Here is an 18,908-nt window from a genome sequence, read left to right as displayed (position 1 = left end):
GTATGAATATAAAATGGTACAGCTTTTTTGGAACACGGTTTGGCTATTCCCCAAAGAGTTAAGCATAGATTTATCATGTGATCCATCAGTTCTACCCCTAAATGTATATACAAAAAGTTGAAAACATAAATTTTGTACAGCAACATTCATAGCAGCATTATTCATAGCAGTCAAAAAGTGGAAGCAACACAAATGTCAACTAACCAATGAACGAACACAGAGAGTGTGGCATGCCCATGCAATGGAATATTATTCAGTCATAAAAATAATGAGGTACTAATATGTGCTGCAACACCAATGAACCTTTAAAACATGACACAAAGTAAAAGAAGCCAGACACAAAAGCCACATTTTATGTGATTCCATTTATATGAAATGTCCAGAACAGGAAAATCAATAAAGACAGAAAATAAATTAATGGTTGCCAACAAGTAGTGGGGAGGAGGAATTGGGAGTGACTGGTAACGAGTATGGGGTTTTGGGGGGGGATGGGAAAATATTCTGAAATTAGATAGCAGAGTATGTGAATTGTATCCTTATGATCTGAGAATTGCATTTTAATAAAGCTGTAAATTTAAAAAATATATGGAGCAAGCAATTAAGAAAAAATGTCTAAAAATGTATCTTGGGTTTGGGGGTGGTATTGAAAAAAAGTCTGAGAAACTTTGTTCTAGAGATTACTGAATGAGAACTGGTTTTGATTTTTGGTTTTTCTTACTGTGTCCTTCTTAATATATTTTATTTTGATAATTAAAATTTGGGTAAAATAGAAAAAAAATCAGTATATTGTACAAATCTTCTGTGATATGTGCACTATATTTTATTTTTGGGTTACCATTAAATAATGTTATAATTCAGTTTGGGAAATAAAACATAACCCCTTCCTAACTGTTGATAATGCAACTTTTCTTTTCTTTATTTTTTTCTCCAGGCGTCTCAATAATAATGAATTTACAGTATTAGAAGCCACAGGAATCTTTAAGAAACTTCCTCAATTACGTAAAATGTAAGTCGTTTGTTAACTATCTTTTTGAATTTCAGTAGTGTTTTGTTATGTCTTTCCCATTCCTTTATAGTTTTAAGTTTCTTTGCAAATTGGAAAATATAAAAAAAAAAAAAAAATTCAGGGAAATTTCCATACAATGACTACCTGTGACATGAATTTAGGGTAATCTCTGGGAAGGACTTTCCTATGTGTTCAAACAGTGTCAACCACATTTTCTGTAGTAGAGCCTTAGCATCTTACGTTAACTCAGACAGCTGATCTGTTATGTGGCCACAGCAGGAATCCAGCAATCTAAGCACATTAAAATGGGTTCAGTCATGTTTTGTAACTTCCTTTACTATTCCCCAAACCATGCTGTTATTTCTTTTTCAGCACATTCATGTCAACTATTTGACTTTTTGCTTCATTAAACTTTCATTAGAAGATAGTCAAAATTAATGATTGGCAAACTGGCTTGATAGCTCATCTGTGTTACTGCATGTCCACAACTCATATTTTAAAATAAGTTCATAAGCTCAGCAGTTTCAACAGCACTCAGTGGGGACTCCACACCCTTGAGAAGGCGTGGGAGAGGGACAGGAAAGAAGCCAGGAGCGTAAGGCCAATGGAGCACCCTCCACAAAAAGGAAGCGCCAGCAGGAGGAAAGAAGCATGGCTCCATGATACATGTGTGTCCGCAATATGTAACTGACCCACGGTCACAGAGACTGTACATGGTGGAGCAGCCTGAGCCCACTACCTGTGCCCTTGACCTCTATGTTATGCTACCTCCCAAAGGGTTTCTCCTTTCTTCATTGCCTTCCTTTTGCACTGGTACTAAATACACCTTCTTTTTAGCTATGAGATGATTTCTAATGCAACAAATATATTTACTGAGTAGCTACTATGTGTGATGCTCTGAGAGAAGTAAAAAGATAAATACACATGATCCTTGTTTGGGGGGGGTGGGAACTTCTGGTCTTGGAGAGAACAGTGGGAAAGAGAAAGAAAGTCTGTAGAAAACTGTTACCTCAACTGGACATCCTTGGCCCCTGGGCAAACATTGTAGTGTTCGGTACTATACCTAATACTGACAGTTAAGTTGATGGTTTTAACACAGTAAAGGACAAGTTCAATTGGGGATGAACTCACATTAAAATATATTTCTGATGCTATCGAAACACTACCAATTTTATCCCATCTTTCTCTCTATGCAGTTGACTTCTTTAAGTCGTTAATTCATTGAACAATTTTAATCAAGGACATTCCTTTGAAAAGTTCCTTATTAAGTTCTGTGGAAGGCATAAAGGTTTATGTAACCCAATACCTGAACTCAAGAATTTCATACCCCTGGGGACCCTTGCAGATTTTGACATGGATCAGGCTGGTATTTTTTACCACAGACATTCCCTCTTAGTATTTTTGTCCCTTTGTCTTGATGAGACAGAGAAATGGTGTCTTTTCAAAGCCCTGGTAGGGTGGACCAGTGAAAAGCTTAAAGACTGTGGAAGACTTTGTTCGGTAGGAGGAAACCATCAGACATGTTGTTTCAGTGCCCTCATTGTAAAAGAGAAATTATTTAAAATCTTTGTTCCAACAATTTTTCCTTAGAAACTTTAGCAACAATAAGATCACAGATATTGAGGAGGGAGCATTTGAAGGAGCATCTGGTGTAAATGAAATACTTCTTACAAGTAATCGTTTGGAGAATGTTCGGCATAAGATGTTCAAGGGATTGGAAAGCCTCAAAACTTTGTAAGTATTCTTATTTGCACTGCAATTCTTCCACCAAAGAATTGTAGTTCATTGTTCATTATAATCCTGGGAGGCGGCTCCTGTGACTTCCCCCACCGCACTCTCTCTGTCTCTCTTTCACACCCTCTCTGTCGCACACACAAACACGTACACACACACACATTTTGTGAATGCAAATGATCCCTTCCTCCAATACTCCTGCCTTCAGTGCATTAATAGCAAATGTTCAGGAGAATCCCCCGTGGCTGCTGTCTCTTCAACAAAATAGACCATCCTCGCTCTAATGCTTGTATGGTTCTGGTCCCCCTGTCCTGCCTCACAATGATCATTCTCTTTCCTTTCCCTCAAACACCTCTGTCTTATACTCCCTCTTGTCCCAAGGTCTCTAAGCTTTAGAATCTCCTGCAACCCCTGCAGTGGAATAACTCTAACAGCTTATCTGGAGACTACTTTTGTCTGTCCTTGCAAGGTCTTAATGCAGAAAAAGACTGGCTGCTGGTGTATCTTTTACTCTCTGTTTCAAAGAAAACATGCTAAGACTTGTATCTACTTGCTCGGGGATAGGGACGTTAAGAAAAAGAAATTCTATGTTTCTGAAAAGGCTTTTGGCCAAGGAAGATGGGGATTAGATTGAATAGTATATACAGCATTTTTGTATTACTTGAATTTTCTACACTGCATGTATATACATACACACATGTATATATACATATATATTTTTATCTTTAAAGTATATAATTATATTTGATAAAAGTGGTGCCCTAAAAGGTGGAAGATAGACAAACCAAACTCTGAAGCCTCTGGAAGACATGAAGGAAAGTATTTGTAACCAAGCAGCAGCTGTTAGCGATTGTAGTGGAGAGAGGCCCAAGCCGCACTCTGTCCTCTAAATCCTCAACCTGCCCTGTGCAGCTTCTTAGAGCCAGGTACAACCAGGGGTGCTGACAGCTGAGGGAGTCCACTGCCCGCTGTTTATCTGATGCAGAGGGAGAAGGGCATTCCCATAGCCAGTGGGATGTGCTAATAGCATCCCCAATTCAAACCCCACCAAAAAAAGACCCTGCACATTAGAACAGATGTGTGCTCCATGCGCTTTGCAGGGGTAGCTTAGACCTTAACCATATAGCGGGCTCAATCTGGAACCTGCCCACCCCTCCCAAGGGCTAACTTGGAGCCATTTCAAAATCATATACAAACGTCCCCTCAGCCCTTGTATGGAAAAGATACTGAGGAGCGTGTAGGAGGAGGACAGAGAAGATGTGCCGTGGTGGCTGCATCTAACCTGCCCGGAGCTGCCTCAAGTAACTCGGCAAAACACAAATCTTGTAACAAGAACCCTCCCTTCTTAGAAAATATTAATATTTGTGGGACTATTTTTTGTTACTGGAACTTGCTTCTTTGCAGAGCAGTACCCTGCAGTGGGAGGAAAGGAGTAGGCTACCTTTCCTACTAGGCTAACTCTACCTTTATTAATCTGTTCAGGCTGTCACAGCAAGACTCCACGGACTGGGCAGCTTAAACAATAGAAATTTATTTTCTCACCTTTCTAGAGGCGAGAAGTTCAAGATCCAGGTGTTGACAGGGTGGATTTCTGGTGAGGTCTCTCTTCTTGGCTTGTAGATGGCCACCTTCTTGCGGTGTCCTTGCATGGCCTTTCCTCTGTGTGTTCATGGATAGAGAGTGAGCTCTCTGATGTTTCCTTTTTTCCTGATAAGGATGTCAGTCCTGTCAGAATAGGGCCCTACCCTTCTGACCTCACTTAACCTTAATTATCTCTCTAAAGTCCCTCTCTCCAAATATAGTCACGCATCGAGTAAGGACGAGGATGCAGTCTGAGAAATGTGCCATTAGGCTGTTTTGACATTGTGCAAACACCATGGAGTGCACTTAGACAAACCTAGATGTTACAGCCTGTTGCTCCAGGCTACAAACCTGGACTGCATGGGACTGCAGTGAACACTGGCAGCTGCAACAGGATGGGAAGTATTTGGGTCCCTAAACATAGAAGAAGTACAGTAAAAATACAGTATAAAAGATAAAAATAGTGCACCTGTAGAGGGCTCTTACCAAGAATGGGGCTTCCAGGGGTAGTAGTTGCTCTGGATGAGTCAGTGAGTGAGTGATGGGTGCACGTGAAGGCTTAAGACATTACTATACGCTTCTGTTGACTCTACAAACACTGTACGCTTAGGCTACACTAAGTTTATTTTACAAAGTTTTTTCTTCAATAATAAGTAACTATTTACTTTATAAACATTTTCATTTTTTCAAACTTTTGACTCCTTTGTCATAACACTTGGCTTAAAACACACATTGTACAAAAACATTTTCTTTCTTTTATCCTTATTTTATAAGATACTTTCTATTTTTAACATTTTTTAAAACTTTTTTGTTAAGAACCAAACCACACATACCTTAGCCTAGGCCTACATAAGGTCAGGATCCTCAATATCACTGTCTTCCACCTTCACATTTTGTCCTACTGGAAGGTCTTCGGGGGCAATAATGCACATGTGCTGTCATGTCCAATGGTAACATCTCCTTCTTCTGGAATCCCTCCTGAAGGACCTGCCTGAGGCCACTTTACAGTTAACACACATACACACACACACACACACACACATAAGTAGAAGTGCACTCTAAAATAATAAAAAATGTGACATATAGTAAATACAAAAACCAGTAACAGTCTTTTATTATCATCATTGAGTATTATGTACTGTACATAATTATACATGCTAAACTTTTATATGACTAGCAGGACAATAGGTTTGTTTACATGAGCATTTCCACAGACAAGTAATTGCTGTGCTCAGACATTATGATGGCTACCTATCACGTCATGAAGTAATAGGAGATTCTCAACTCCATTACAATCTTATTGGACCACCTTTGTATTTCCATCCTTGACCGAAACGTTGCTATGCCGCGCATGACTGTACAGCCACATTTAGGGGTTAGGGCTTCAACATGCAAATGGGGGGGTACAATTCAGTTTATAACACCACCCCCAAAACTTACCAAACGATTTCTTCTGACTAATTGCATTCATGAGACTCTCCCTGAGAGTTCTCTAAATTCAACTTTCCCCTTTCATTATATTTCTGTGGATGTTTTTGTGCTGCTTATGTTTCAGCACCTGAGACAGGTACCGACTGGATCTCTCCTTAATCCAGCGGTGCCACAGCAAGGATATCAGAGCAATTTAGAGCCAAACTCAGGGTATTCAAAGTCCTAGGGTGGTTTATCTGGACTTACCTATTCTCCCACTTGGAGCTATGAAGACTTTGACAGCACATCCCCTTTCCCTCTACGCTTCTTAACCCTTTAGGACTAATAGACCACTTAATAGTTTGTGTACATGTTTCAGTGAGTCTTTGAATTCCTTGACATTGCAGATGAACTTCTGTGCGTATGTGCGCTTATAGATTTTTCCAGTAACAAAGAGTAAAATTTTCTTCCACTTCTCTCAGGGATCTGTGACTCCAGAAAGATTAGGACCTAGTACTCTTTATTATTTATGAAAAGGAAAGCACTGATAAGAGTTCTTTTCTGTTTTGCATTTGTTTCCTAACGTAAAATGATGCCTTGATAAGAAGGGCACCATCTTTTCTTCTTACCTGTAACTTAGCAGAATGCAAATGTTTATATTTCTTATTTATTAGTGGGGAATCTAGTATTTTAAAGTGACACTGTGTTGTTTAATTTTGCCTCTCTTTTTTACATTCTGCAGTCTTTTAGTAGTCAACTCGTGTTTAGAAAAATTAAGGAATAAATTAACTTTTTAGGAATTCTGAATAAGATTTATTGCAACTACAAATAAAGACTTAGCAAAGAAATGAGAACTGTGCCAATACTATAGCAGTGATAAGGAAATGACTATGGTGTTAATCCTATTAATGACAGTAATTTTAAAAAGTCAGAATTTTTTCAGAGTACCCCCATTTAAAGTGTATTGTGGGCCAGGTTTAGTGGCTCACACTTGTAATCCCAGCACTTAGGGAGGCTGGGGCAGGAGAATTGCTTGAGCCCAGGAGTTCCAGACTAGCCTGAGCAATATAGTGAAACCCTGTCTATAAAAAAAAAAAAAATTACCTGGTCATTGTGGCATGTGCCTGTAGTCCCAGGTACATGGAGGCTGATGGTGTGGGAAGATCACTTGAGCACAGAAGCTCAAAGTTACAATGAGCGGTGATCACACCACTGCACTCCAGCCTGAGCAGCGGAGTCAACTGGGATCTGTTATTCTTGCCAATTTTTAAGTTTTAAAATTAAAACACTGAACTAATTAACTAATTGTTATAAATAAAACAATTTGTATATGTTTTGTGGATACTCATTTAACTTTGGCTTTCCCAGCCCATGTTTGACATTGACTTCGTATCTCAGTCCCTGAGATACCCTCAATTCTTCATCTGCAGTGGCTATGGATTCTTTTCTGCCTCCTTTTTGCTCAACCTTAAATGTAATACTACTCAGAATACACAAATCACAGGGCTCCAAGGTCTCAGAGAGCTGTAGGTGAATTAGGACATTATGTAATCATGCAAACATAATTATAGCATCAAAGGAAAACGTTCTGCCCTCATCGTAGGATTGTAACTCCATGCGGAGACTCGCCGAGCCTTTTATAACTGAGATTAATCATTGACAACTCGGCAGCATTTTATTCTTGCAGGATGTTCTCAGTACATATCCGTAGCAATTCCTAATGACAAGCGAACATGCAAAAAATAGTAATGAATGCCACATATTTGCAAAAAAGGATTATTTTGATCCTCAGGCAAAATTGATTGCCCGATGCTTTATCTCCTTAACAATGTCCTCTTTTTTCCCTCAGGATGTTGAGAAGCAATCAAATAAGCTGTGTGGGGAATGACAGTTTCATAGGACTCAGTTCTGTACGTTTGCTTTCTTTATATGATAATCAAATTACTACAGTTGCACCAGGGGCATTTGATACTCTTCATTCTTTGTCTACTCTGTAAGTACGAAAAATAGTCTCTATTTGTGTATTACTTGAGCCAGTGTATTGTATTTGTTACTTTTATTAATAGCCTTTTAATGCATTATTAGGCATTGCATAAAAATATAACCAAGGGTTTAGATATTTTTAAAGGGACAAATTTGTTCATGTTAATTCACTTTAATTTTTAAAAAAATATTACCTCCTATCTTATATAAAATTTTAACAAGAAATTGCAGCATTGTTTAGTCATTCCCTTTTTATAACAATGTGCTCAATAATGTGGCTTATTTCTAAATTTTAATAACTTGATAGTGCTGCATAGAAAGAAATGTGATGGATTCTTCCCAGTGTTCCCACATTGGAGTATTTTCAGAATGAGTATTATAAAAACAGAATTGATGGCGTGCTTGCCAACAAAGTATGCTCAAAAGGATCATTCGAAATGACAGGAGGTACGTTAGGATGACCAGACCAACAATAAACGCTGCTGACTAGAGGGCATTTCCTATGATATTAGGAAAATATTGAAGAAATACTTCGAACCTGTCTGAAAGGATATTTTATATAGACAGCTTAAAAATAAAAAAAAAAAAATTGTAGGTCTATAGATAGAACTCAGGCAGTGTTCAAAAAATTTCCTCCAAACAATGTATTTCAGGTTTCTTGTAACTCAGTATCTAAAAAGTAGTGTTTGAAATTATTAATCATATGACTGATAAGATTTCCTTGTAATGGTGGCATGCAAATATACTAATCTAACTCAATAGGAGGGGAATATGGTTATAGTTAGAAAAAAACGTGTAACATAGCTCAAGTCACTGAAGAATAATTTGAGAGAAGCATCCATCCATCATTAAAGTACTTAATCCTCTTTCCACATAAAATGTGACATTTTACATTGAGTGACTAATTTGCGCATATTAAAGATGGCATGTTTATAAACAATGGGATTGTCAATAGGTTTGTGCTGAAGTGGTGAGATGCCAAAAGTATTGAGATTTGTAGAAGTAAATTCATTTTTATAACTGGCATTTAATCAACTCAGCTGTCAGTTTAGATGGGAAACCTATTCTCTGGAGCAAATAAGAGATGGAAATCTTGAGATGACAAATTAATGAAATAGCTGTTGTCAGGTTAAACTCAATAATATAAGGTAATCAGCCTTCATCTTTATATTAAATTACTGCATTATCACTGCAGAGAAGTTTGACAGCAAGTCAGATTTCTGACAAGTTTAAATTATTTCTAAATGAGATATCTATGTGGATCCACTGTATAAGCCCTAAATTGCTGCCTTTACCTTATTTTTGGCACGAAATTATTTGAAAAATTCTCTTAGGTAAAAGTGTTGTTATAGTTTAAGTTCCAAGTGTAAATATTTTAGCAAATAAATGTATCCCATATGTTGCATACGATTATGAATGGGGGCTGGGAACACAAGGAAGAAGAAGGAATTATTCCAACAGAAATAGTGTGGAAAACGGCAGCATGGGGTTTTGAGAAGTAAGAAGGTGAAACCCTGCACTAAACTATGCATTGTTTGCATGTGGCACTTAGAAACCTCTTGGCCAATCCTTTTAACTGTAACTGCTACCTGGCTTGGTTGGGAGAGTGGCTCAGGAAGAAAAGAATTGTAACGGGAAATCCTCGATGTCAAAAACCATACTTCCTCAAAGAAATTCCTATCCAGGACGTGGCCATTCAGGACTTCACTTGTGATGATGGTAAGAAATCCCCGCCAAATCTTTAGTCATCAGGCATTCACGTGATGCTGTTCTGATGCTGTTGAGCACAACTGTACAGCATGTCATAGTTCAGTTCAACAAATAAGGATTGTGTGTCTTTTGCTTTGCTTTGCTGTTTGTTTTGTTTTGTTTTAGCAACAGGGCACTTACTTTCTCAGACTACCCTTCACACTCAAGTCTGCTTATTGTGCGTTCTGAATGTTTTAAAAGATTTCTAGTTTCCTACTTGTGGTTGGTACTATTTAAATAGCTTCATTTTAACTTTTTAAAATTATTCTAGGCATCTTTTTAAGTAACTACTGTTTTAAAAAGAGAAAAGCAATGAACTTATAAAATAGAAGTTTTAGTAACTCTGACAAAAATAATATTTTTCGCTTTTAATGCTGCTCTGTATCACATATGATTTTCATAATAGCTCTATGAGGTAGATAGAGCAGGTTCTATTATTAATAGTGTTTCCAGTGAAGTGAACAGAGAGCTAACTTGAGCTCTATATTGTAAAATGAGGAACCCATGCAATTTTTGCTCAACATTTTAAACTAATCTATCCCTTTATGTGTCTTCGTATCTGTCTTCTTTCTTTGTAACTCAGTTTTACATTTACATATTCTAATTGAAAGTATAATTTGTGCAAATAACTAAACAAATAAATAGCTATTATAATTGTATTGGTAATTGTAATTACAGTTTATAAGTTATAAACTGTAATATTTTCTGGAATGTTGCCCTAGGCAGTCTGAAAACTGTGCTGTGTAGAATTATGGTGTCAATTTGTAAATGCTTAATGCCCTACACATAAGTGCTCAAGGCTCTTATGTTTGTTAATTTAAAGACATAAAATCCTTCTAGCGCCTTTAAAACCACAAATCTGGGTTTTTCTTTATTTCCTCTGCAATTTAGGAAATGATGACAATAGTTGCTCCCCACTCTCTCGCTGTCCTACGGAATGTACTTGCCTGGATACAGTCGTCCGATGTAGCAACAAGGGCTTGAAGGTCTTGCCCAAAGGTATTCCAAGAGATGTCACAGAGTTGTAAGTAAAGCTTGTCTTTCCTTTTTCTTGACAATTAATGTTTTACACACCCAGGGGAATGAAGACCAAACGAAAATGTTTACAATTCTGTTTGTAAATTACATTCTATGGGCAATTAATTATTATCATGTAAAATTGTAAACAAATAATACCAGAGTTAGTCCCTAGACTCCAGGAATTGCTGGTTGCATGTTTATCTTTTTTTCACTGTAGAATTTCTCAGTGCCTTTATTATGCTAAGGTACACTATGATGCTCCAAGAGAGAATGGTAAAATATAAGGTATCTCTAACACTTATTTTTCCCTATATTCCTTTTGTCATAGAGCATCTTGCAAGACTAACACTTTGGGAAATCCTGTATATTTAGTTAATTTACAGTGACTAGGATATTCCCTACGTTAAATGCTTCTTTACCCTGTGATCTCTGGGGCAGTATCTCACCACATAGGGTAAATAATTATCTTGGATGTGGAAGAAACTGGCATAATCCTAGCCCTTAAAAAGAGATAATGCTTTTTTTTTTGGACTCGAATAAGAGTCCTTTAGATCCAAAAGGGTATGAGACCAATTATCCCTGACATTTTCATAACTGATATTTAACCACAAATTACATGGCCAATATACACATATCTGACCTTCAAGACTGACACACTTCCCTGCTTACTTCCTACTACATATGGAGAATGTAATAAATCATAGAGGAAGCTGCTAGAAAGATGCTACATGTGTGCCCCATTCATTTCATTCATTTATTCTCTAAACTAATATCATATTCTTGATATGAATACAACTGAGTCATTTTGCCTCTGTTTATTTTTTTTGTCTGTATGACACCATGGATCAGTAACGATTTAATCCAAATGTAATTTATGCAAATGTGTCCCTGTAATTCATGCAGATACATGCAAGTGTTCCAAATGAGCAGGTTTGATAAACTTTCGGCAGTATGCGACATAGGTAATGAGGTTCAAGAAGATGCCACTTCAGTTTTTAAGGATCTTATTTTAAAATCATGTGCAGCTCAATGGATCATACTTTGGTCCTGAATGGAACAGTTAGGGAAAGAAAGCATCATCTTAGCACATGTGCGCAGAATGTTCCTCCTAGATTTGAACTGCTGTAAAGTGTTCAGTTCCCCTTACTACCAATCACATTTTTACATTAACTCTAAGCACTGTTTTACGTGTATGTATGTAATTAAATACTTAATTCTTATCTTACTATATTTTTACTTCAGAAGATCACGTGGGCCCCTTAACCCTCCCCTGTGGAGGGCTAGACGCCTGGATTCTGTATGCAAAGCATTGATTTTAGGAATACCCCAGGGAGGAGCATACAATCAGACCATCTTTTATGTTAAATCCCTTCTTCTATACGATTTTCACTGGCCTGTGCCTTGGTCCTTTTACCTGCTTCCCATTAAATAATTTAAACATTCTTTAATTTTCTGATGAAGCTTCATTGAACAGCCTGCTTGAATCATATCCTGTCTGCCATCCATGTGCTTCTTCAACGCTTCAAACAGTTGAATTTTCAATCTATTTGACTACAAATTAAAAAGTAGTCTTTTTTCCTAAAGAAAGTATGCTATAGTGATAAAAAAAAAAAATTAAGTCATCTCTTGTGAATTCATGTTTTACCTCTCAGAGAGCTTATTCTCAGCACCTTACCAAGTCCGCAGGATCCTTTTCACCAGTGACATATACACGCGCATTAGAAAAAAAATTTATATGTCTTATATTAAATTATTAAAGATTTTGGCAAAAATTAGTGTTATTGGTGGACAAGTTTGAACAAATGGTATCCATTATTTTTAATCAGTTCCATATTACTTCCCCTAAGATTGTTTTACATATAAACATTCATACCACACATTCTGAATCTTTTTGACCTCTGCTCTGCTTTTTGGAAGAAAGGGAAAGTGCTGAGCTGTATGGAACGATGCTTCCCTCTAGTGGTATGAAGAAAAACTTAGCTGGAGGAAAGCAAAGAGGGAGAGGGTCAAAGAAGAAACAGGAAGTCAGAAAATTTAAGTAAGCATAGGAGTCATAACATACACCCTGCTTTGCTCTTAATCAAATGTTTATTACATATTTTTGACATATGCCTTTTATATAATTGCTTTCATTTTGAAATATTAGAAATAGATTGTTGTCTTAGGCAACTTCTCAGCTACTTCTATATCCTAAAAAAAAAAAAATACCAACTTCAACCTGGAATCTTGAGATTGGCCACAACATTGGGGTGTCAGGGGCCACATGTCCAGGGTCCCAGAATTGTTTGTGGACACACCCATAGCCAGATGGCCCAAGTTGCTGAAAGACATTTGAACTCTTCCGTATCTATATTCTGGAAAAGAATAGCCTTGGAAGGAAATGAAATTTATTTTTATTTTTATGACACCATAGCTATAACTTTAAGCATTCAGTTATTTTTATGTCTTGCAGGTAACCCAAAGTGTGTCTATTTTCTGATTATTCTTCTGACTCTAATAAGAAAGGGAAAATTTACTTAGATGTGCTTATTTGATTATTACTTTTACATGTATGTGCTGTATTAGTGCACTTGCTAAATTTGTGATATTCCACAAAACCCCCTAAAATGTTCATCACCAACCAAATATATTTCAACTAGTTTTAAACTTAAACCTACTGATGTACAAATTTCCAAATTGCTCTTTAAAACAGGCCATTGTTATTTGCTAAGTGTACTAATACCTATTAAAGCAGTGGAGAGTGGTCTTGGATACAGAAGCAAGGTTCTGTTGGTAGTTAATGAATTTCATGGTATTGTCTCCACATAAACACAAGCAGACTGGAGGCTGAGTAAAAATATGGTTGGTTGAATGAAGCTCCTCGCTGACACTCAGCTAGCTAAATGCTTGCCTTGCCTTGTTAGACAAACCACAGAGACCTTGGTTTTATAATTTAGCTTAAATGATCCACAAAGAATTCTGAACAACTGTTTTCTTTTTTGTTTTTTGTTTTTCCCTTTACTTCTCTTAAATAATGATCCCAGCTAGTAGCATGACATCTTAAAGCAAAAGTTGCCAAGTGGTCCCTTGTCTCACCAAAGAGTGAAATATTGTTCACTTATTTTATGGTAGGCCGCCGTTACTTTTTAAGAGGATAATACTGTTTCTTTGGTTTTAGGTATCTAGATGGAAACCAATTTACACTGGTTCCAAAGGAACTCTCTAACTACAAACATTTAACACTTATGTGAGTAACATATTGTATTTTTCCATATTTGACTTATTCTATTTCTTGAAAATGGGGATGGCAAGGGGCAGAAGATTTAGTGAACCTTTCAGATAAAATAAATCATTTACAGTTAGTTGCTTTCCTCCTTGTTCATTGTGGTTCTGGATCACTAGCTACGTCTTCATTGAATATCAATCAGGTGATGGAATGTCTTAGAAAAAGGTCTTCCTGTATTCAAAGAAGCACAAATATAAGAAAGTCTGAGCAGTCAGAGAATTACAGAAACACAGTAAAACTGTATACTTTTGTTGATAATGGATATGGGCTATTTTATGATAAGCAAAGGAAAGAAAGATAAACAATGTCTTTAGTCTTATCTTCATCATTCCTTATAGCTGAGTAATATTCCATGGTATACATATACCACAGCTTACTAATCCAATCATGTATTGATGGGCATTTGGGTTGTTTCCACATCTTTGCTATTGTGAATTGTGCTGCTATAAACATTTGGGTACACGTGCCTTTGTTATAGAACTAAATTGAAAAAAAATATATATATAATAAAAAAAAAAAAAATGTCTTTAGTCTTGACTTTAAGCAAACAATGGTAGATGGTAACAACTTTACCGAAAATATATTATAAATTTAGTTTATTAATAGGTTTGAGTTTCTTATTTAAAACATTATTAAGTTGTGGGCATCCAGTATTAACATTTATTTTATAAAATCTAAATGTATTTATATTGTATTTAAGTAAACTTGACAAAGATTCTGACTTTCTGAGTATAAAATTCAAATTATTGAATATTTTTCAGTTTGGTTTAATGCCCTCCTAAAATAACATTTCTTTTATTATTAATGTGAACAGTTTTAGCCATGGTTAAGTTTTAAATATAAGAAGATATTTAAATATAGACACATTATGATCTAGTTAGGTGTACGATGTTTAAAAATGAATGTAATCTTGTTACATATAATATCACACTTTAAGAGTAGCCTTGTTGGTAACTGATAAAATAGAACACAAAAAATTAGCTAAAAGATACTAAATATTAGTGGAAATATCTTGTTATTACTTTAAGTCTATCTGATTTTAGAGTAAATATAAATAGCTTAAGAGGCAGATTGCTAGTGTTCCTAGAATAAGGAAGTATTCCTAAGTGAATTCTAGAAACCCAAGTAGCAGAAAATGTTATATACCCTGATGTAAACTTTATCTAGGCTTATTGAGGTTAGTTTAAATACTGTTGATCACTTTTAATTTTCCTTAAAAGTATGGGAAAATCAAACACATTATAAAAAGTATATAGGACTATTTAAATGACAAATGATTAAATTAAAGAAAAAAGAATATCCTCTGATGTCTTGTTCTTCCTCTAGTTATTTATTTGGTAGCCACAAGAACTGATTACATACATTTTGTTCTGTTAAATAAACCATTAAATTGCTGCAATTTGCAAAGGGTCACTTTAGCAGAATTAGGTCATTTATGGGACAGCATGTGATTATTTAAATCCAGTAGGAAATGAAAAATGAGAAATCATGGATCTAGAAATGGTTTTACTAGTGACTCATTATACAACTCCAGGCAAGCAACTTCCTCTGATATAGATATTTATTTTTAAAAATTAGGTATAGTACTTCAGCAGCTTAAAATATGAACTGTAAGGCTCCTATATGATTCCTACCATTTTCACAATTTTATGGATCCATTTTAGTGATATTTAGATATTTTAATAAAGGAACTGACAGTCCTCTGCTTTTCTGAATGTTCCATTTATTCATATATTTATCATTTTGCTACCAAAACATATACTGAATATATATAGTGATTATGTATATTGAATAGACATATGTATTAGTGAATATGTATATATTTCATACATATACCCTAAATGTAAGAATAAAATTAAGTTCGTGGACTAAAAATTATGAGCCACAGTCATACACACTATGCTTATAAATAGCCATTTAGCATTGGTAAAAATTCAACATCTTTCCCATTTACTAAACGTTTGTCAAACAAATATTTATTGAGGACCTAATATGTGACAATGACTCATCCAGGGACAGGAACACAGGTGTTCATAATGATGGCTTTTTGAATGTTATTAATCAGGGGTTCTTTCAGTGATGAAATTTGAGTGTGCGTATCAGTGAACATATGTATCAGTGAGAATAAAGTTTGGGTATCTGAGGGACTTACAAGGATGAAGGTTTATTTCTCACCTACAAAATGTATCTATTGCAAGCTGCCTCCCAGAGAGCTCCCTGTGAACCATCCCAAGTCAGGGAGACGGCAGCAGAAGCAGAAGGAAAAATGAGCTTCGCTCTAAAGCATCTGCTCGGAAGTGAGATCAGCCCCTGGTACTCACACTTCATGTGGTTCCCTCCTAACTTCAACAGGGTGACGTGTGAAGAATTATGAATAACAGTACGATCTATTCCAGAGGGTGATCTGGTGTCTCTTTGTTTTCAGATAATAACAGTGCTAGCAACCCTGCTATGACTATAAACAAGAAGACCCTTCTGTTTCTAAGAATCACTAATATTTCCATTTTCTGTGGTTAATCGTGGACTCTGTGTCTTTCTTTTTCTCTTTTAGAGACTTAAGTAACAACAGAATAAGCACCCTTTCTAATCAGAGCTTCAGCAACATGACCCAGCTCCTCACCTTGTGAGTGTGAAAGTGTGGTACTGCGAATTCTTTAAGTCTTTGGACAGAATGCATCTTCTAGATGCTTGGCACTAGTGAACAAGACAGAGTCTCTGGCCTCAGGAAAGTTTCTATTGGGAGAAACAGAGAAAACCTCAATACATGAGCAAATACATATATTACAAAAAGTACTAGGTTGTGTAAAAGAAACAAAGAATACTTTATGTTTGTGGTGGCGTTAGGGGAGATCCTTAAGACAGGCTTCTGGGGAAGACACCTTCGTGAGGGGCAGTGGAGGCAGCAATGTCAGACAGGAGTTGGCAGAGGGAAGTATTCTAGGTTGTATTTAGGAAGTAAATATGTTGTATTAGGGAGACAGCACAAAGTAAAAAAATCTGTGTAAATATTCTCAATTTATAAGATGCTCAAATAACCCTTTTCTTAATTGTATTATTTAAAAAATATTATTTGACAATTTTTGGATACCTAAATAAAACAAATGGACATATTATGCTTTCAGAATTCTTAGTTACAACCGCCTAAGATGTATTCCTCCTCGAACCTTCGACGGATTGAAGTCTCTTCGATTACTGTAAGTGGCTTATATTCAACAAAATATCTCTTTCCTCAGGATCTGAGTTTTGGGTTGTCTTTTTTTTTTTTTTCTTTTTAGACTGAGTCTTGCTCTGTCACCCTGGCTAGGGTGTAGTGGCGCCATGTTACTGCAACCTCAAACTCCTGGGCTCCAGTAATCCTCCTTCCTCCTGAGTAGCTGGGACTACAGGGGTTCAACACCACACCCAGCTAATTTTTTCTATTTTTAGTAGAGAAGGGGTCTCTCTCTTGCTAGGCTGGTCTCAAGGGATCCTCCCACCTCAGCCTCCCAGAGTGCTAGGATTACAGGCGTGACCCGCCAAGCCAGGCCTTGGGTTCTCTTTTTGATGATTTAACCGCTCTGTTGATTGTTGGCTATTGTAGAATGTATGCATTAGAACTTACTATAAATTTGGACATGCAAAAATCATATCTTACTCTATCATTGTTCAACAGCTTCAATTTGGACATCATAACTTTTTCTCTTTTGTAATACTTGTTGTTGCTGTAGTCATTTATTTGATTGTATATAACATTAAGATGTGTGTTTTATATAGCTTCAATTGATTTTGAAAGAAATATAGAGAAAATCGATTTCTTCAGAAATTACATAGTACATGAAAATATTTTGACTATAAAATTGTACTTCAAAGTAGGTGAAATAAAACATGATCCTTAATCCCACACCCCAACCCCAGAATTAGCAGTTAAAACAGTTTGATGTACTCTTCTGGTTCTTTTTCATGTGCATTTGTTTTTACATCTTAATATATGTGTGCCCCCAACTAAATAAATTTAAAGAGACATCAATAGAATCTTTTCTTATTCTGCCATTGGCTATTGTTATTTACCATATTCTTTAGAATATTTATTTCCATCCTATTATGTATAGATATTACTCAACTGTTTAACTGGTACAGAATATTCTATAGGCTAGAGGAACCATACTTATTTAATCATCCTCATCTTTACTATAATTTGGTTTAATTACAATTTTCATGAGTACCGTATAGTACTCCCATTAGCATCTTATTATTCATCTTGGTGCTAATGTGCTAGCATAGCACTTCAGCAATGATTTAGTAGGGAGGTACTGTCAGATACAATGAGGATACCAAAAGTAACTGACACATTGTCCACCAAAAAGATTTTGTCAATTTACAAATGTATGTTTCCACCACCTGTTCAGTAGAGCACTTTTTTCAAAGTATTCTTGCAAACACTGAATATTATTAATCTTTTTATTTTTGTCTATATGACAGATTGAAAATTATTTTCCATTTGTGTTTTAATTTGCATTTTCAATTACTAGAGCATTTGCCTATATTTTGTTTGTTTATTAAGCATTTGTGCTTCTTATTCTAATGAGCCTGATCATATTATTTTTCCATTTTCTATTAGGTACTTTGTCTTTTTCTTATTAATGTAGGCGTCTTTATGCATCTACTACTTGACCCTATGCTTGCAGGTCTTTTTATAAAGGAATTAATTCTTGTATCTTATATAAGTTGCAAATATTTCTCATTCTGTTCCTTATATGAAATCTTTTATCTTACGGATATATTTTATGTTGTCAAAATTTATTACTCTTTTCTGTTATGATTTCTGGGTTTTATGTAGTGCTTTTGAAAGCCTTCCCCATCTCATGCTCATAAAAAGTAAAAAGGAACTCTTCTATATTTTCTTTCTTTTTTCTTTTCTTTTTTTTTTTTTTTTTTTTTTTGAGTTAGGGTCTTGGGTCTTGCTCTGTCACCCAGGCTGAAATGCAGTAGCAGGATCATAGCTCACAGCAGCCTCAAACTCCTGGGCTCAAACAATCCTCCTGCCTCAGCCTCCCAAGTAGCTAGAATTACAAGAGCACATCACCATGCCTAATTTTAAATTTTTTTTTATACAAATGGGAACTCAATATATTTCCCAGGCTGGTCTTGAACTGGCCTCAAGAAATCCTCCTGCCTCGGCCT

General features: G+C 36.0%; 1 protein-coding gene across 4 annotated transcripts in view; it reads left to right on the top strand.

Annotated features, from left to right (window-relative positions):
• SLIT2 (slit guidance ligand 2) overlaps positions 1-18,908 on the top strand; it is a 345,922-nt gene that overhangs the window by 263,040 nt on the left and 63,974 nt on the right. For all 4 annotated transcript variants that reach the window (XM_069493906.1, XM_069493904.1, XM_069493905.1 and 1 more), the window contains 8 exons: positions 932-1,006; positions 2,597-2,740; positions 7,581-7,724; positions 9,267-9,433; positions 10,355-10,487; positions 13,641-13,709; positions 16,300-16,371; positions 16,871-16,942. In XM_069493906.1, coding sequence (XP_069350007.1) covers positions 932-1,006; positions 2,597-2,740; positions 7,581-7,724; positions 9,267-9,433; positions 10,355-10,487; positions 13,641-13,709; positions 16,300-16,371; positions 16,871-16,942 — 876 coding nt within the window. The remainder of the gene's footprint in view (positions 1-931; positions 1,007-2,596; positions 2,741-7,580; positions 7,725-9,266; positions 9,434-10,354; positions 10,488-13,640; positions 13,710-16,299; positions 16,372-16,870; positions 16,943-18,908) is intronic.

The sequence above is a fragment of the Eulemur rufifrons genome, chromosome 19, assembly GCF_041146395.1.
Source record: "Eulemur rufifrons isolate Redbay chromosome 19, OSU_ERuf_1, whole genome shotgun sequence".
In the NCBI taxonomy this organism is placed as follows: Eukaryota; Metazoa; Chordata; class Mammalia; order Primates; family Lemuridae; genus Eulemur; species Eulemur rufifrons.
This window is presented reverse-complemented; position numbering and strand designations above follow the sequence as displayed.